Source organism: Branchiostoma lanceolatum, chromosome 14 (genome assembly GCF_035083965.1).
Source record: "Branchiostoma lanceolatum isolate klBraLanc5 chromosome 14, klBraLanc5.hap2, whole genome shotgun sequence".
Classification (NCBI taxonomy): domain Eukaryota; kingdom Metazoa; phylum Chordata; class Leptocardii; order Amphioxiformes; family Branchiostomatidae; genus Branchiostoma; species Branchiostoma lanceolatum.
In genome coordinates this window covers 5,425,978-5,446,852 of record NC_089735.1, presented here as the reverse complement: position 1 = coordinate 5,446,852, position 20,875 = coordinate 5,425,978, and the positions used below count along the sequence as shown (strand labels likewise).

General features: G+C 39.9%; 1 protein-coding gene across 4 annotated transcripts; it reads right to left on the bottom strand.

Annotated features, from left to right (window-relative positions):
• Positions 1 to 384: 384 nt before the first annotated feature.
• On the bottom strand, positions 385 to 20,513 carry LOC136448411 (limbic system-associated membrane protein-like). 4 transcript variants are annotated; one of them, XM_066447879.1, is made up of 9 exons: positions 20,315 to 20,509; positions 19,085 to 19,789; positions 7,707 to 7,816; positions 6,776 to 6,954; positions 6,170 to 6,196; positions 3,913 to 4,018; positions 3,414 to 3,607; positions 2,376 to 2,471; positions 385 to 1,257 (listed from the first exon to the last, which is right to left on the bottom strand). In XM_066447879.1, exons 2-9 carry the CDS (start codon positions 19,757 to 19,759, stop codon positions 1,124 to 1,126), a joined length of 1,521 nt encoding a protein of 506 aa, XP_066303976.1. In that variant the 5' UTR covers positions 19,760 to 19,789; positions 20,315 to 20,509; the 3' UTR covers positions 385 to 1,123. The 4 variants fall into 4 exon arrangements, with proteins under 4 accessions (XP_066303976.1, XP_066303975.1, XP_066303978.1 ...); XM_066447878.1 differs by having other exon boundaries at positions 3,913 to 4,027; positions 20,315 to 20,506; XM_066447881.1 differs by lacking the exon at positions 2,376 to 2,471 and having other exon boundaries at positions 3,913 to 4,027; positions 20,315 to 20,513.
• Positions 20,514 to 20,875: the final 362 nt, after the last annotated feature.

Genomic DNA, 20,875 nt, shown 5'->3' with positions numbered 1-20,875 from the left:
TGCTCATCACTGACCATTGAGGATAAATACTGCCCCCTTTTATGAAACAGTTCCGATGGAACAGCACCAAATATAAATACCACCACTCTTACATATGCAGTGTAGTACAGAATGTGCATAGACAGAGAAAAAGTAACTACTTCTGCAAGCCTGTTTACAGCTTATACATGTACTTTCAACCCACTACATGAAAGCATCAGTCTGTTGCGCTTTAATGTTCAGTCCCATAAAACCAAATACTGGCCACAATAAAGGTGCTTAATTATCACACTATTTTGTACATACAATGTAAAATTGCACTTATAAATAGATCTACAATAGTCGTGCATAGTTTAAGGCTCACATAGCTTAATATATCTAAGACACATTAAGTACTTCTCTCCAACACCTTTGCTATTAAGTACAGGATAAAAAATAAATCTAATTTTACTGCTAAGAATTCAGGAATTTACAACTCTGGTGAAAAACTACCTGTAGAGTAAGTGACCACATAGTTTTGACCGATTTACCTTTCTATTAACAGGACTACTCTCAACCATGCAAGAGTTGTCAAAATCTACGCTTTCCATTTCTTACAATGCATATCATACAATGTACAATAACATACATACCCGTCTTGACTTTTATGTGTGGCTTTCCGCATTCTCTGCAATCTACAGTTTTCAATTACTACTACATGTACTTTCATTTTTGGCTACGACTCTGAAATTATAACTGCTAGACCTGGATGGTTTACAAGTATACTTATTCCAATCAATCATGTCAGCACACACACTGATGACTGTATACATCTCTTCACTTGAAATTTCATCTGTGTTGGTAGAAGTTTACAGTTTAAACTCTTTAGTGCCATCATTTTTGTCATTAACATACACACATGTGTTTGTTAATTTCTTTTATAACAGATTTATTCATCAGAAGTATCATAATGTACAACGTGCCATTAAAAACCAAAGATAACAGTCCATTAAAATGTAGAGCTACAGGTTTGTTTGAAGTTTGTTCTCATGACAGTGAGGTTAGTTTTGGCAAGATGCTGCTAGTCTATTTTTGTGCAAGTAGAAATGAACAGTCTGTACTTCACAGAAGTTATGTCCAGGTGGGTAACTAGGCTTCAAATGTGTCAAACGGTGGTGTCTTGCATGTCCGGAAGATTTTTGATATGGTTGACATCGATGAAGACATCGTCTCTGCTGCCATGAAGGTCCTCTGGTTCCTCTGAGATGGCATCCTCCATTTCTACATCATCAACATGCCCTGAGGAGGAGACATAGGGGGTCTTGGTGATTGGGCCATTTATACATACCAGTAGTAGTACTTTTATGTCATACATGGGCCGTGATAATGTTTGATATGGATGTTCCAGACTGGGTGATGTTTTGGCCATAGAATTGTTCGAATGCACTTTGCGTGCCACGAGTGTGCAACTGTCGAAAATTCTATAACTGGATTCGAATGTTGGAAATGGCGATGTTACAATTTTTTATTTGAAGACACGAAATGTTCTCAACTTCTGGTGTATTTCACATTGAAATGTATGTTTTCTCGGGTGGGCAGGACTTAAAATAAGATACAGCATGGTGTATTCTACATCACCCTCGATTCTAGCCCTCCCGCAGGTTGGATCGCCCTCCGGCCTTAGGTCAATCCAACTTGAGGTTGCGCCGTACCTCATTTGATTATGATACGGACTACACTGTGTTGTATTCTATATGTATGACTTGCGTGTAAAGAAGACGTCTTAATTGTGTCATTAAGACAGGGATATGATTAGAGGCAAAAGAAGGAAGGAAGGTGGAAGATTTTAGACAAAGCTTTACCAGTTTAGGTTCCCCACATTACATGCACTTTCCTGTCAATAAACAAGCAAAACCCAAATACAAAATTCAAACATGCAATTCTGTTGGCCACAAACATCCTCGTGGCTCTCTAGTTTGATACTGGTTCAGTGCTATGCAATAGTATGTTGTCTTTATTTTTTAGGCCATACTGATTTGATTATATGGACGACATCTTCTGGGTACCCAAAAGCTGATGCAGTGGCAAGTTGGGCATTAAAAAAATTGCCATTTTCTCTGAAATCTAAGCTGAACAAACAGACTGAACACACAGATCGTGGTATACCAAACAACAAATTATTCAATCTTGTTTTTCCACATCTTCTTTGACTTTGGAATCGAACTTGGCATTCTACTACGTGAATATCCGTTTTTAATATGAACAGCGTATATTTCTTCATTATGCAGCTTATTTTTCTTTAGAAACGGACCAAAATTGATGCATGCCTACTAAATAAGCCTGAAACTTTACAGCCACAAAGTACTGTATCAGTGACGTAGATGCGTAGTTGTGTTCATGTACTGTGACAGCCTTACCATTGAGTTTCCACTTCTTGCCTACATAATGTTCCCTCCCTTCTATAGCAAAGCCAGCCCAGTATGCAGGTGAACAGGGCAGGGGTTGGGCAGAGTCTGTGGGGAGGGGGAAGGGAGAGGAGGGGGAGTAGGTTAGGGTCATGCGCCATGACAAGTGGACACTTATGTATGACTCACATATGCATATATCAATGGCATTGGAACCATGTAATACAAAAGGCTAGGGCATAGTTTCATTTCAACACAACTGCCTGTCAGTCAGTCAGTGATAAAAAAAGTTGAAGTCACTGTGGGTGATTTTTTCTTCCTTAAAAACTTAATCGGACAAGCCAAAAACTATACCTCCATTTTTTGTGGAGGTAATAATGAAACCACGTTTTTTTCTTTGCATGTATCTGCATAGGTATTTCTAACAAATGTTCATGAGACACGGTAGTAATGAAAATGGTGACTAATCAACACGTCCTTATGTTAGAATTTCTGACCTAAGAATAATTTTTGAAAGCATTGAAATAGAACACAAATAACTCAGTCCACAAGTCATGACATGTGACTAGTATGGAATGACAAGCGCTACAAGCGAGGAATCAAAACACATGAACTAGAGTGAAAAAGCCCTGTCCTCAAGAGAAGGACAGTTGAAATACTTCATCATAGTTGTGATTTGGTCTTGCTGAACCCCGAGTTAACCCTCATGCTATTGAGTTACTGTGTACATGTATGTAGTACAAACATACATAAAGCCACGGCGACTATATTCCATGGATGACATCAGCATATGAATTGATTTTTGCCTGATTTTGAAAAAGAGAAAGAAATTCTGTTCCCAATTGTCAACATGACAAGAAGATACCTATATTTACCTGCTGTGGCCAACAAGGAAAACATTTTGTTAGTCTTCACTTTGTGTTGTAGTTTGGGGGCTTCTCTGATGCCTTTTTCTTTACGTGACATGTAATCTTGTACCATGCTAATAAACACAGCAGACATGCATGCAGATGCAACATGAGAAAATTCAGTCAAAGCCGAGTCTCTCACCGTTAACTTTGGTATTTTCGACCACGTATGTTCCTTGCCATTTCCTCTTCCGACAGAACCACACGAGTAGGACGACCAGGACCAGTGCCAGCACGCCGGCCACGATCCCGTACGCCATGTTCCGCTGTCTGGCTGCTTGTTGTGCCGCTGTGCTGCCATATTGACATCTCTCTCCTTCATACATGACGGGACACCTAAAGTACACATGCATTAAAGTCATTAAGATTAGACTTACAAGAATCTCAGTTTAGTGGGCTGGCCAAATGTGGGTCTAACATTTTTTTTCAGTCAAAAATGTCTGCATTCTTTTATCTGCTGTCATTCTAATTTCTTTCAAAAGGGTCTATAAAAAATTCTATGATTGAAAACTGTATAATCTATGCAATATCCCTTCGGTAAAACATTTATACACAATGGTCAATTGAGTCTTGTCATATCTTTGATAAAGTGACATTCATTTTCAATCTCTTACTGTAAAGGCCAGATGTGAAGTACTTACGTGCACCCCACCCCCAGTCTGTCCACATAGAAACAGATGCCACCATGTAGACAGAAACCATCGTAGTTAGGGGGGCACGGCTCTTTGTGTCCTGTGGTGAAGGTTTCTACAGGAGCTGAGAGAGAGAACAAAACAAAGGAGTTACTACTATAGTATCTCTGTGAAGATATCTTCTGCAGTCTATGTTAGACTGTACAGAGATGTGGTATGTTAATATCAACTTTTTTTTTAATTTTTACAATAATCAGTTCAAAACCTTCTGAGACAATATACTATAAAATCTGCACATTTCAAAGTAAGGTATTGATAAAGTGTACATAGAGTCATGTAGAAGTACAGTCAAAACTGCCCAAGAAGACCACTCAGGGGACCAATAAAATCTGATCTTTGCAGACAGGTGGTCACTATACTCTATAGACAGGATTCTTTTGCTTAAGTTTAAGTGGGGAAAATTATTCAAGCGACCACCAAAAAGTTTGTACAAATTTGACTGTTCTACATGACTGTATGTAAACTTTATCAATACCTTACTTTAAAATGTGCAGATTTTATGGTATATTGTCTAAGAAGGTTTTGAATTAAATATTGTAAATCAAGAAAAAAAGTGAGACACTACACATCAGGTACAAAAAGCCACGTAGACCCACTGCCTTGTAGTTGAATAATACAGTCTCTACCAGACTAACTACGCCAGCTATAGGGAGCATATTTGCCAGGGTTTCATTTTTAGGCTCGAGCGAAATGTGATCTTCACTGCTGACTGACTCTATTGGCTAATTATTAGTTTTTCGGCCAAATTCTACGATCCATATGCCCGTAGGAGGGCCTGGTGGAGGCTATGAATGACATAGGTCAAAAGGAATTTCTGCAAACATGACGAGGTTACAAATACAAACACTGCAAATTAGTTGACACTATCAATTGAAACATAGAACTTGACAAATATAGCTACAATACATTAGCCTGGGTGCCATCCTATTTCTACCGCTAGCGAGTGTAGGAGCCCCAGTAGAAATAGGATGGCACCCAGGCTAACAAAACATATTTGTTACAGTTTATTTACTGACTTGTGCTTGACATTTTTACCCTTTACATAGTATATACTGCATACGGAAAGATGCATGGAACCTTAAACTAAAGTAGTTGTGGTTAATCAAAGCTTTTTAAGGGTTTGAAACACTATATGTACTGTATAATGTACAGAAAGTCTGGTAAAAGTCTAGGTGTAATGGCACAAGTGATATGGAAACATGTTTATATCAATATACACTACACTTAGTTTGACTACAAAGAAAATTTCAAATAAATACTGCACTAGATTTGAGTCTAAAATTACATGGACTGAACCAATAGGTTATTGAAATCCACAGACTAAACATTCAAAATTACATGATCTATTTAACCAGTACTATAAAGCTTGGGTGAATTTTATTCAACTCTACATTGTATTGCAACAACTACCAAGCAAGACACCCAAAGGACTTGATCTAAGTTTCAGATGAAGAAATACATCTAACAATGAAGGATTTCTGAAGGCAGTCTTACTTGTAGGGAAACAGTCCATAGTGAAAGCGTAGCATCACAGCAGAAAACATGGGCACAAAACAGTGACCCTGGTTAGTCCATCCATACAACAGACAGCAGTTACACACACAGAAATATTCCTGTAACTATTTATGGTACAGTGTGACCAGCCAGGGAACATGTCTGCTACGTGCGTGACCTTGGTTACTGACACAGTTTTTTTCTCAATGTCATATAGCATTAACAACTTACACAATGGAAACCATTCGGTTAAACTACAATGTACTAAAAACTACACTGAATGTAGAGAAATAACATACATGTAACAGAAATGCACTACATTGTAAGTACCAGTATTGAGTAAAAAGGGACAAGACATAAAGAGGGAAGAGATTATAACACACTTGTATAACATTCTGTAAGTTTACATCTCTTGATGAACAGCTCTTGCTACATTGCCAGGTTTTGTGTGCTAGAGTGATACACCATGCATGGAAGGGCAGTTACATTTAATAATAGTTACTTCATCAATGTTCATCATCATCATAATCATCATCACTATTTCAAAACAGTTACCAAAACTGAAAGTTTTAACACATATTACATGACATTCTTTATCCCTGGTATTCGTATATTATATATAGCAGTACTTTCATACATATATGTAGTCTATTTGAATTACATAGACAGACAGAAGCACACACACATATAGACAGCGGGAAGCCAGACTTACTGCTATAGTTCCACCTGTGCCATGAACCTTTGCACAGCAGCATAGAATAAGCAATTTGTTAGGGAAGGCACAATGCAACATTAACAGTACTTATCACTTCACTACACTTGCTAGAAAGTAAAAATGACATAGCAAGAAGACCAGAAGAGGTAAAGAGCAAATACACAAACATTTATATATATACACTGTCCATGAAAATCTCATATTTAAAAAAAAGTGCTTGGCAACACCTACATGTTTGTATTACTAACAAGCAAAATCTATCATATATAATGAAAATCATTAAATTCTTTTCTTAACTACATCTTAACTGTAGTACTAGTCTTTGCTCTGAAAAAAACTACTAGTAACCACCCTGAAGCAAAACCTTGTAGTGAAGCAGCGCCACCTAGTAACCTACTTGAAATCTGCAGACAGTAATCATTGTCGTCACTCATATAAGATAAAGGCTCCTTACACAAACGTACCTCACTGAATAAAATCATTCCCTCATAGATGACACTGTTCATTTATCCTGTTTCACTTACTTGGCTACTGTTACTTATACAGGTAAGTGTGTATCCCCAGATCATATGAAAAAGAAGCAAAAGTATGACAGAACCTTACCATTGGTTGGCGCCAGAGTTGGTGGAGTGCCGATGTACACAGAAGCCTCCGTTGCTCCTCTATCATTGACCACGCGGCAAGTGTAGTTCCCGTAGTCCCGCGCCTCCACGTTCTGTATCGTCAGGATGCTCTCCGTGTTGCCAGGGGTGATGGAGATGATCAGTCGGTTTTCTCCATCTCTGTAGAAAGGAATTTGAAAGAACTGCAAATTTTAATGTACTATCTCCTAAGATTTGTTACTAACATTGTTGTACAGTTAGGCAGAGTAGAAACCAAGCAAAGCTTCCATCAAGATGGTGGCCATGTGTGGGGAAATACCTGACCTTGAGATAGAGGAAATGCTGCAGGCAACGCCCTTGAACCTGGAATGGTGGAGAACCTGGAATGTCTGATATTCAGCCGACATTTGCTTTGCTCTGTTAGCCACCTGGAGCCACTTATGACATAACTAGCTGTACTCATGGATCACCTGTGAGTGCTGTTCCATGGGACACGACTAGCTGTACTGACCTGAGTTGTTCCATCCCTGTACCAGTAAGGCATGAGTCTGGGGCTACCTGAGGCATGACTAGCTGTACTGACCTGAGTGCTGTTCCATGGGACATGACAAGCTGTACTGACCTGAGTGCTGTCCCATAAGAAATGACTAGCTGTACTGTCTTTAGTGCTGTTCAATGGGACATGACAAGCTGTACTGACCTGAGTGCTGTCCCATAAGAAATGACAAGCTGTACTGACCTTAGTGCTGTCCCATCAGAAATGACTAGCTGTCTGACCAGAGTGCTGTTCCATGGGACATGACAAGCTGTACTGACCTCAGTGCTGTTCTATGGGACATGACAAGCTGTACTGTAATAGTGGGGTTCAACCGCCACTAACTAACCAGTCTAAAAGTCTAAACCATTAGCCTATCTTGTGTTTCAGTACTGACCTGAGTGCTGTTCCATCCCTGTACCAGTAGAACATGGGTCTGGGGTTCCCAGCTGCTATACAGGTCATCGTCGCTAGGCTTCCCTCCAGGAGCTCTGATGGCATAGCCAGCTGCAAAACATGATCGAAAAAAAGGTGATCAGAGATGGCAAACTTCATCCCCTTACCCATATTGCTTTGCAACCCTTCCAGTCCTACAAAGATACAGCATAAAGGATGTATGGCAATGCTGTAGTACACATACAGGGTTGGGCCATTCAGCCTTTTTTTGGTGTCAAGATGATGTCATCTGTAACATCAAGTCAGTATAGCCTAATACTGTTATACAATGTCATATCACTTATTCTCATTCATCATACACACACTTATGCCTGATTATTTGGGAAGAAATGAAGACGAAAATGCACTATGACTAAATTTGTACAAAAATGCACATCCCAACCATAATAGCTTCTCTGGCTTCACATGGAATTTTTCCACTACAGTAGCTGAATTTACAGGATAAAGTTCAGACATATAACTACCAGCTTTTATGTATGCAGCCATTGATAAAAAGAACAGTCAGCCTTTCTTGGTCTATTTCCTAGTCTTTACTGGGTACTTTTCCTGTCTGTCTGGAGTATCATTGCTTCCAAAACATTGGACCAGCACAAAGGGCAAATCCTATCCACTATTGCTGCAATGGGCCTTTGAACACAGGTGGCTCAGCAGACAATCTCATTTGCGTCTGCAAAAACAATTCTGCGGTAGGCCTCAAAAGTGTGATCTATTGGATACTGTTTTTTCTTGGTACACTCTTATACTTTCATGGGATAAAGAGAATGTTCTGTCCATTTTAGATTTGATGAGGAAGAATATCAGCTGCCTTCCTTGTTTCTTTCATTGAAAAGTAGTTCAACAGCAATAACATTTGTGGAGTTAAGTTTGAGCTGAAATTTATACTGTACAATCATATCACAGAAAACAGTTTGACCTAATTGCATTGGATAAATGACTCCCCCCAAGGTGGTGTGCCACACCCCAAACTAAATAGATGTACTGTAGAATGGTGTGCCTGTAGCCATGGTAGCAGCCTCACAGTTGAGCTTCTGGCTCAATCAGTTGCTAACTGGGACCTTGGTTCAATCCTGGGTCAGGACTTTTCGGTTGGGGCCGCACCTATTCGGAAGGGACATAAAATGGGGGTCCCGTGTTCTAGGAGGTGCCTCAAGCATATCAAAAAAGGGCTAGCAACCACTCCCTGTAAAAAAATACCCTGCTACTGAACCAGCAAAGATACCTACTGCCCTATGTGCCACTAGGCACTACAACTGTACAAGAGTCTGAATGATATTAAATTTCACAGACCTAAATCAAGAGTTCATAGTATCTTTGGGTTTGAGGTTAAAACAAAAACAGCAACACAAACTGAAAATGTGAAATGCCATGTTGACTGTTTGTGGGTGTGATGAGTTCACTGCGTAAAAGTGACCACAAACACGTGACTGCGAAGCTAGAAATACTGCAAATTTTTCATGATTTACAGTAGTTCCCGAGGGTCTGCCATGCATGAATAGGGCTCCAACAAGGTGAGCACATGGTCTGCACAACTTAATCAAATTTGGCGTGTAATAGGGCTGGTGAAATGGAATGATTGTGATTAAGGTACTGACCTCTATTGTTGTATGGATCAATTATGTCATGACTGATGGAAGCCGGATAATCAAAATCTTGAAATGAGGTGGGGCTTGATGGCACCTTTGTTCACTCTTCAGCATGTCTGTGATATATAAGAACTGCTACTTTGATTTATCTTACAAAGTCATGTTAATGAATTATACTCTATAAATTACTTCAACTTTGCTGATACTCCAGTCTTATGCTAACATACTTATAGAGTATTTTTGTGATTTTTACATCAGTCTGACTGTCCCATGATAATAATTGGAGAGATATGTTATAGTAGCTCAGCCTTACACTGTAACAGTTGAGTTCCTGGGTTGGGTATTATAATCTCTAGGGGTGGATACCGGTTCGTTGGACCTGATTCGGACCTTTATAACATCCAAGAACCGAGTCCAAAAAACCTGAAAGCCAAAAACCTGAGTCCAAAAATAACTGAACAAAGTACAAATATATTTTCTATTTTGTTTGATGAAAATTGTTTCGAGTCTCCCCTTTGACAAAAAAGGCATTTAAAATAAGTGCAACATTCAAATATCAAACACTGATTTATTTTGAAAGTCTTCTCACCAAGAAACTTTTATAGTTGTGCGTGTCAGTATTAATTCTCTATGCTTAATATTGTTCTAATAAAACAAAACATCAACTGGACAGGATCAGGTCCAGGTTCAGATCCGGACCTGAACCTTAATCTCTGGACCTAAACTTGGACTTGGACCTTATTAAGCCGAACCGGTATCCACCCCTAATAATCTCAGTTGGGGCTGCACCCGTCTATCTGACATGTCTGAAGGGATGTAAAATGGGGGTTCTGTGTTCAAGGAGGTGCTTCGAACACGTTAAGAGCTGGGGAAGGCCTAGTAACCCCATCCTATAAAAATATTCCCTGCTACTGAAACAGCAAGGAAACTTGCTGACATAAGTGCCACTGGGCACTACAAGGATCTGAACAAAAGGAACTCCCATAATAGGACTGTTAATTCAGAAAGCCACACTGCAAATATATCCTGCTGAATCATGTAGACAAAGATTCATGTTGAGGAAACGGAAAAGGAACATGACGCTTGCCAAAATTTGTAACCACTCATTCATGCAGATATGTTAGAAATGTACAATGTAGTACTATCACCAAGGACCTAAAATGGGAATGTGTTTTCTTTGAAAATCACATGCATTTTTAGAAATACAATGTACATGGAAAAGTTACTAGTATGAGGTTTTATGATATATTGTGAAATGTAACAAATTGAGGGCATCTCTCCATTGGATAAGCTTACCTTCAAATTTTCTCGAGGAGATTCTTTCACATGGGTTGGGGTTTTGTGCGCGTGAGAAATTTGCGCGTGAAAAATTTGCGCGTGAAAAATTTGCGCGTGAAAAAATAAAGTTCAAGAAATGTGTCAGAAAATGTGCACTACAAAATTCTTAGTCAGAAAAATGTCACCCCATGATGTGATTTTGCATCTGTTTCCTGAATTTGGGGTTTGAATTTTAGGTCCCTTGGGAATATCTAAGCTGCCTCCCAAGGGATTTAAAACCTTTTTGGAGGTTTTAAGCTTAAAACTTGAAATAAGATGACCCAAAATGGAATTAAGTATCTTATTGTTGCATTCTACAGTTCAGAAGTTGTTCTTTCAATCTACAAGTGATTTTTAAGTGATTTTCAAATGTTAAGTTTTCACGCGCAAAAAAGTTTGAAATTTGCGCGTGAAAGCATCTGCTTGAGAAAAGATGAAATTAGACTAATAGAATGGAGAAAAGCTTCAAATAGTTACATTTAACAATACTAAACCATAAATAAGTAAGTTGACTATGTATTTCTTAAAGATTTAAGTGATTTTCAAATGTTTAGGTTTCAAACCCCCATAAGTTTAGCTATTCCCAAGGGACCTATTCCCAAGGGACTAAAAAATCAAACCATAAATTCAGGTGTCAGATGAAAAATTGTATCATGGGATCACATTTTCCTGTCTAAGAAAATCATACTACACACTTTCTGACACATTTTAAAGAAATTAATTTTTTCACGCGCAAATTCTTCACGCGCAAATTTTCACGCGCAAATTTTTCACGCGCAGAAAACCCGTTCCCTTTCACATGCAAATTTGAAACTTTTCTGTGCATGAAAACTAGAGGGTTTCAAAATCCCTTGAAAATCACTGGAAAATTGATAGAACAAGGTTTTGTACTCTTAAATTCAAGAATATAATACTTAATTCTATTTGGTGTTATCTTTTTTAAACTTTTAAATGTCAAACTGCAAAAACTTTTAAAACCCTTGGGAATCAGCTAATTTGCATCTTTTCACGTGCAAGTTTCTAAGGTGCAAATTTTTCACGTACACAAACCCCAAGACAACCTTAATATACTCTGAAAAAATGAAGAATGTAGGCAGCCTCCAGATCTAAGCCCACCTGTGTAACATTAACACTGGTGGGATAGAGCCCTTAAACCCACCATGTATGACTCCCAAACCATACATAAAGCTGCTGGAAATGACTGGCATTAAGTGCAGCCCTAGGGAACAGACTAACTGGGACAAATTCCCACGGTCGGCCTACTGTGAACCCATACAGACTCAACCACACTTAATCTATGTAACTTTCCTGTTTTGAACGTGACAAAAGCATATTTCATTTGTTCACTGTACATTAAACAAGATTTTGACAAAGGAAATTGAGATTGGTAAGCCTTTTTTGGTGCAAAGCAATGAAGGTGAAGATATGATAATGCAATCTAACAAGGCTGAGGCTATTGACAGGATGTTCCTGTCAATAAGAATTTCTTGCACACTATTGACAGCAACAATGTAAAAACATGTGAAGCAGATATGATGATACTGTAAATGCAGAAATGTCCATTTCACTACATTAAAGCCACCACAAACATTTGTGTCCAATACTGTAGCAGTATGTGAATATAGCACTGCCATGAACTTAAAACTGCTGCGAACACTCCATTTTCACCTTAGCGCGAAATAAAAACCACACAAACTTAAATGCATTTACAGTACATCGGGAAATGGGCCTAAACCAGTGGATGCTGAGTAAACTGTCCTCCTTACTTTATCAGCCTCACCATCAAATATTCATGATTATTTCATGGGAATTCCCGGCCAAACCAAGGTGACTTTCATACCTGGAATTGCTTACAGGGGAGATGATTCCATAAGAACTTAGTGCGGACATCAAAACTCGGCAGCAGTTCCTGCAGATACAGCCTTAATACATGGATAATCTTTCACGGAATGTTATTTCCAACTTGAAGGCATGATAATTCTAGTTTATAGCAGATGTATCAAACTAAGTCATGGTCTGGGGGTTCTGCGGTTTACTACGGGACAACCGTTGGTAATCACGGTCACCCGAGGTTTCCAGCTGCGCCGCCTACGCACAGCAGCGTCAGCTACACGTGGGCGGAAAGCCCTCCGCTCTGACCCTGCGGGATTGCGTAGATGAGAACGTCCAATCAATCAGTCCCGATGGATGCAGTACTGTAAACGCATTTAAGTTTGCGTGGTTTTAATTTTGCAGTATAGGGAGAAAATGGAGTGTTCGCGGTGGTTGTAAGTTTGCCTTTGAAACAATAATAGCACTACAGAAACACCAGCAAAAAATGTTCGCGGTGGTTTTAAGTTTGTGACGAAGAGCTTACCGCAAAAAACGCAAACATAAAACTGCGAACCATATATAAAACCACTGCGAACATTTCTGCATTTAAAGTAATGTCACTCAAACATAACAGCTCAGGATGGTAATAAAAAAAAAGAGATTTCCTATCTCGAACCGATAAAGTGCAGTTGTAACGTTTTGCCTTTATTAAATTTGCCAATATTGCTTCCCCATGGAGAGGTTCCTATGATATGTAAATGCTTCACACACTGACAGAGATTGTTCTTTTAGATAAAGCTGATAACAACTGATAGGAAAAGACATATAAATGTAATCTTATTGAGGCCAAACTATGGCAAAGAGACCTATCTGGTCAAGGGTAAGTAAGATGTGATTTGAAAGATTTTGCCAGATCCGTTTTTCAGCTTTAGACCCCGTTCACACTCATTTTTTTCAATCGCGATTGAAGTATAATCGCGATTGAATCGATCCGATCGCGATTGATTTTTTTCAGTGTGAACGCTCCCAATCGCGATTGGAACGATCCAAAACGATCCAATCGCGATTGGATTGTAACTACCTCCGGAGGTAGTTTGATTGGATTAATCGCGATCGGATCCAATCCAATCCTATCAAATTTTGAGTGTGAACACAACTACGATTCATTCCATCGCGATCGGCGGAGATTTCGGCTTGTTCCGGGGGTGGGAGAGGTCATACATGCGGGTACGTGGGGTCATAGTTCGCATCCCGCGGGAAAACAAACCCACTCCGCACGTCAGATCGCTCTTTTACAACAACAACAACTTTTCATCGTCAACAATGCCCAAGAAGAAGAATAAAACTCCGTCATCAACTTCAGCTGGTGGCAGATGGCGCGATGAGGAGACCAGGGTCCTCATCGCAATCTGGGGGAGAGAGGAGGTGCAAGCCAAACTGGGGAAATGTCACCGAAAGAGGGACATTTACCGCACCAAGTGACAATGTCTAGCGGAAAAATAGACACAAAACAAGGACAACAAGGACAACAACAACATTTACCAGATGATCGCCGATAGCATGCTTCAATCGCGATCGGATCACGGCGTACTTTAATCCACTTGGCGAAAAGCAGTGTGAACGCAAAAGTTTCTTTGCGTTCAATCGCGATCGGATCGAACAATCGCGATTATACTTCAATCGCGATTGAAAAAAATGAGTGTGAACGGGGTCTTAATCACAGTGGTTATAGAATTCTATATCAGTCAATGTACAGTATCTTTGGAAATATAAAACTGGGCGTGCACTTTATCTTGTAATACACACGATGTAGCTGTAGTGTAGGAGCAAAATCACCACACCTTTCACCATCCCCACTGGAATAGTATACAATGTATTCAATCACATTTCATAACTCCTCTACACAAAACCACTGTGACTCTGCCATATCTCAATGCCATTCATTTTTCATCATTCATAGGGCTACGCCCTTCTGTTATTAATATTTGATGCATTCAGGATTGTGGAGTAGGAACCACATTTCGTCACTTCATCTCATGTGTGGAATACTGGCTTTCAGTACTGTAAATTCAAATAAGTTTGCAGCACTTAAAAATTTCATGGCATGGTGAAAATCATGAGTTTGCATCCGTAGTTGAAACAGGCAAAGCAATGCAAGAAAGAGCATCTGTTCGTGGTATGAGGAGATTGGAATTTGCAGTTAGAGATCACCACAACAACCTGTGAACATAAAACTACTGGGAATATTTCAGGATTTACAGTAAGTCAGGCCTACATAAATTTTGTACATGCAGGGAGGAGGCCCTTCCACTCAATGACATGAATTTCTTGCCACAAGAATAACCCAGACTTCCATCTTTTTATTACTACAAATCTAATTCAAGTAGGCCTTTACACAATTATGCAATATGAAGGACACACTAAAAACTGCTTCACCACATATTTGATTTGTATTCCCTCTCACCAAACCTGGTAAACAGTAAACAAAAGAACATGTTTTTATTTACCCTATACTAACCCAAGTCCTAATCAGCTGCTCCTTTTTTGGCCATTTTCACAGAGCCTCCCCACAGCACAGCTACTGGTTGGTTTAACCTTCTCCCTGCTGTCCAAACGGTAACCCATCACTAGTTATACAAATTTGCTGTCAAACAGCTACCTTAGTAGGCTGGAGGTTAGTAAAATTCAACAGTACAACTTCTCTTACGTTATTTTAGATCACAAAATCTGGAGCGTTTGTTCTTTGACTGAGACAACTTTTTTTGCCAAAATTTTCAGATGGTTTATCTAAATCCAGAAGACAAACAATAGAAAGAAAGAAATTAAGCAGTATTTCGTTACCACTAATGAGTCTGTGTGCTGGACCATCACTGAAGTTGTCACATATAAACAAACTGTCTCCTCAGAACACACTACTGGGCACCAAACGTAAACATCACCTACACACATATGCACACAGGTCTCATCTCTAGGGGAATACAAGTTTGGACCAAGGAGGCTTTAACCTCCTTGTATGGACATAGTCTGGCTGTAATCCTACGAGTTAGTTTATACTGGGGGCTCCTATACTCCCCCTACCAACTAGTATAAGTATAAGGAGTCCTGGCATAAACCACTGAGTCACTTAGGATGACACCCAGGCTAGTATAGGCATGGACTGTCTACTAAAACATTAATTGGCAAAACCAACCTGTCATCAAATCTGGACATAGGGACCACCATGTACTGTACTCACCCTGAATTTGTAGTGCAAGTTTGCTACAAGTCTTAAAAAACTAAAATCATGTACAAAGACACAAGCAAATTACATACTCTGCAATGATTTATAGGCAAGAAAAGCTAAAGTGTGGCTCATGAACCATTTGCTGAATTATAATGCTGACTTATTATAAAGCATAAGCATAGTGCAAATTAAGTAGTTTTCTTAGTATTTTCTTGATATCCTAATGTTTTTAGCCCTTTGTTGGGCATGAATATTCAATAAACTTCATTGTAATTGTCATTGTCATATAAAGCCTGATGCCCCAGTGCAGGAAATATTGCATTAGTCGTTCTCTATCCTCTGGTCTGCCCAATGAAGGACACAGCTGTGTACAGTCACTGTTATCATCCAATCATCGTTGGGAACTTAGAGCAATTACGGACGTCATGTGACTAATGATGTTCTCCAGATTTATATTCCAGATATGGCATGATGACACTGTACCCCCAGGATACATGCAGTAGTTTATAACACTGTGGAAAGAAATTTGTCTGTATATCCCATAAACTGTTTATGGGGTATACAGACAAATTTCTTCCCTAACTTCTGTATCTGTATCTTTATAGCTGGTACATCCAGCTGTAAGCATTATTCAAAGTGATCTGATAAGGATCTGTATCTGTATTACTATGGCAGGTATATTAAACAACCACCCTTTGGCATAACACACCAGCTTCGCAGGCAAGTAGCATGGAAGAAGCTGGCTGTATCATAATGATCAACTTATCACGCCTACCCTCCATTTGCACATCGAACTGAAAGCATTGTTAAATTTAAAGCTATGTAGTGAGGATACTACAGTACTAGGATGCAGTTGTTTAAAGCTACCATTGTTTAAAGCTCAAGTTCGTGCTTTAGATAGATCCTAAGTAATGCAGTCCTTGTATTGACTACCATTAACTCAGTAAAGACATTCCTGTACATACTTTGAATATCTGTACAATCCAAGTTTCTAGTTTTGGTTACCTAAATAATGGCTTGTCATACCAGTATGACGTGTAGATAAAATTACACCAAATCCATTGATCTGCCAAAATCTTAGAAACAAGAACTCAAATTGGTGTGGCCTAGTAAGATAAGGAAAATGTTACAAATTTCAAAAAGAGGTGTGTAGGCTTTATTCAACATAGTATCTAGGGCATACTTCAAAGTAAATATTTTCAGTTCCAGTCGCCCATAGTAGTGAGTATGATCCACAGAGCATCACTGTGAAAACTTTGGTTATGTAGAAGGAGGTTCCCTTTCACAAATATATTTCGGGACAAAATTTTACAGTATACAGTATAAGTTACTATAACTTCAACAGCATATTCTGGCAACTAAGTGGTAAGTCATGTTTTCTGATTAGCTGCTTCATTTCTGTAATTAATTTTATTAAAGATCCTTTATCAGCATGATTCCTCTGTCACTTTGATTGGTAACTTATTCAGAAATTAAGCAATTTCCGACGCGCATATGAACATTATGATGCATGCCAGAATTATGTTACAACTTTTGTCATCATGGATTCTGATGGTGTACTATTTGTAGTACATACGTCATCAGCTGATTTGAATGACTGGCATTAACAGCACCTATTCATTAAAAAGGTGGGGTTACTGGTAAAGAATAAGATCTCTTGGGACCATGATAAATGTATGTACACATGTTTAATCCCTGCCTTAGGATAAATTGGAATATCATACAATTGATAATCATGGGTTCATTACAATAAAAAAATAACAAACTTTACATAGCAGCATTGAGCTGCAAGTTTAGAGCAGAGCGTACATCTGTCACTAGTGGGTCAACAAGAAATTTTGCTTTTATTCTTCCTGGCACGCCCATTCCCAACCATTGTAAAACAAACATTCATTGCTTTTATAAAACCACAGTATCTACATACTTCAGGCTCGGAGTTTAGGACTTTACACTGATGAATCTGAACTGCTCTAAGCCTGTGCCAGCTGAGGGGTGTTTACATTTACCCACCCAAATGTGTGTTTTAGGGAAGGTCAACAGAAAGGGAATTAAATCTGTGGTTTTGGTGTTTTCCTGAAAAACTTGGTGATGAGCAAGTTTGGTAACATGATCCTGCTGGTAACATTTTTACTGAATAAGGATGTGGAGTGACATAATGATTAGGCTTCTATATTGATTTCCCTCATTGTGTTTCCTGTAGTACTAAGAGTTAGGAAATATAGCACTTGAAGAAACCACAATACCAAATGTTTGGGATCGAGTGAGAGAGTGGAAACTGTGGTTGAAACTTGATACAGCATCCAGCAGCGGATGAACAACTCACATGACCACAAGGCGTGACCTAAAGGCATTTCACAACAAAGAACCAAAGGCAGCCAACATTTTTTCCAGATGGTTGGGAGAAAAAAAATGCCACATACCGGCACATTTTACTTTTCACTTTGAAATAACTTAGCGCCTCCTTCAAGCTTAAGTGAGTGCAATTTGAAATGTTCCTCTTAAAGGAATGGAGAACAAATGGATACATTTCCACAAGGACATTATATACTTTTTAAAATTTCAATAATAAGTCTCTCTACAGTATAATATATACTAAATAGGAGGGGGTGGAAGGCACCAAACATTTGAGGATTACTTGAATTCTCCAGTGGTTAGACACAACTGATAAGTGGTACAGCTGGTGGGTGGGCGAGGGAGCGTCAATCACTACATTGAACAAGCTTGGACTTGTGTATTTCCTCTTGCGTCAACTCCGCCAAACTTGCATTGCAACACTATCGCAGACTTCCTGAACATGCTATACCCGTACAGTCATAGTGCAGGGGGAGGGAATCCTTTCAAATCTAGGATAACTACTGAGACTCTGAAAAATTGTCAGGGTCCCCCAAGTTGCTATGATCTAATATTTCCTGGGTTTCAGCAGGAGGTAGGGGTGTGTGAAATTGGCCAGAAGTAGGCATGAAAGTACTTTGACAGGGTCAAGTAGAGGACAAATGATCACTGTCAAGAATACAGGCACCGGCTTTCAGAGGGAGCACAGTTGCCCAACAGGATTTTCACAGACTCTCCCTCTTTTCCTCTCAAACATACACAAACCATCACACAAACCAAACACCTTGTTTGACAGCCCCCCAAACCAAGAAGACAGTAATGGACTCATATTACAAGAGCTGTACCCAAATTGTTTAGATAAGTCCAGAGGATATTGGCAGCTGCTACATGGAACTAAAGAAATCCCCATGACCAATCCGGAAACATGTCACGTCAAGCTACTCCCTACCAGGATAACTATGAGTATGATTAAGGGAATCACAAAGTAGTCCAACAAACTTAACCCTTACCAAACGTCACATCAAGAGGTTTTATCCTCATATGTACACTTACCAGTAGAAGGCTGATAACCGGCCTGTAGTACACTGTTAGTTCCACCGTCCTTATGTCCGAATGCCTCGCATTGGCAACCTGCTGGCTGGCGTAGCACTGGTATGTACCGGCATCGTTTTCGGTGACCCCCCTGATCACCAGTGGGTTCTCTTCAAACGAAGCGCCGTCTCTAGTTCTAACCCACCTGATTTCGGGTTCGGGGCGTCCCGTCGCATTACAAAACAGCCCCACATCCTGACCTTTCTCCACAGCCTGACTTGGCGATGCATACATTATCTCTGTAGGCACGACGACTAGTAACTGGATATTTAACGTCCTTGGAGTATTTGTATAGACAATACATCTATAAGTGTCCTCGTCCTCAATGGAAACATTGGCCACAACGAGATCGTACTGATAACTCGTATCTCCCAGCCGCTGTGTGAACAATGAATATCTGTCGTTGCGAATGACCTCCTGGTCGTTGACAAAGATGGACAGCTTTCCCTTCCCCCATATAAGGAATTCCCGATTTCTGTTGCGTATGTGACACCTGAGTCGTACACTGTCCCCCTCCGTTACTCCCACCTGTGCACCTGATGACAGGTAAGGGTCAAACGATGGGTCTTTATTCTGTCCCAGGGCTGTCGTACACAGAACGACCACAACTGCCAGGAACCTCAGTCCCGCCTCCATTCCTCTTGGAAACACTGCAACACCCCTGGGCTGAAAAATCAGAAGAAACATTCAGTGATGGCAGACTTCACCCCCGTCAGGAGTACACACAAACACTGGTACACAGACAGACATGCCAGAAACACCCTTTCGCTCCCTCAGGGTGGAGCAACCAATAACGATCGACAAATGACAACAGCCAGGAAACTTGACCTTCATGAAACAAAAGAAGGTCTGTTCTAAGTTGCCAGCCGGCGTGCCAAAAATCACGACATATAAACAAGGCAATCACAAGCCTTCACTCGATTTGTTAGCGCAAAACAATCAGACCGCAACAGAACTGGCAATTTATCCCTACTGCTAGATTTTGCTTGCAACAACTTCTGCAATACCATGCCAATGTTACAGCATTTAGCAATGAAAGGCCCGACTGCTCCAGCCAAAAGCCGTGTTTTATACTACTGGGCGGGAATCGATCCAAGATAGGCTACACAACACAACGCCACACCTCTTTGACATTTTACTGCGCTGCTAAAGTATTCAAATAGTCAGAGGTAAACGGTAAAGTTTCCCCACCGGTAGCTATGAGCGCAAGACTTCGTCCAGTCGCGGAAAGAGTGACAGCGGAGGCGTGAAGATGTCCGGACTACTCATGATTGAGGTTTGACAGTTTCCGACAAGCGTCTTCCCTGGACTGCCACACCGCTTCCGGTCTACAAAGGTCAACCGGAAATGTTCCTCTAGACGAGTCCATATTAGATACACACTGCACTGTGGGGGTGTCACGCCTTCATCTCAAAGCAGATGTTATGGTGGAAAATCGTAACATTTTCTGATCGGTGGGCTTCCCTGGCAACAACTTGCTTTCTGTATTGGGCATAGCTTGATTATCTCAGAAGACCATAGAAATCACACGTTTAATTGCCTTGTTTACCTAAGGAGGTTGGAAAATGTTATGTCAGAAGAAAAGTCCTTTATTACGTATATTCATTAACTTATGCTGTTGTGCACAAAATTGACAGTATTAGCCTGTCTGAAAGGATGAAAATGTGATTTGTTCTGTGCAGTCTCTTTTGCAATATAATCTGCAGTACTGTAAACGATTAAAAGGCGGCGTTTCAGCACGTCACAGAAATA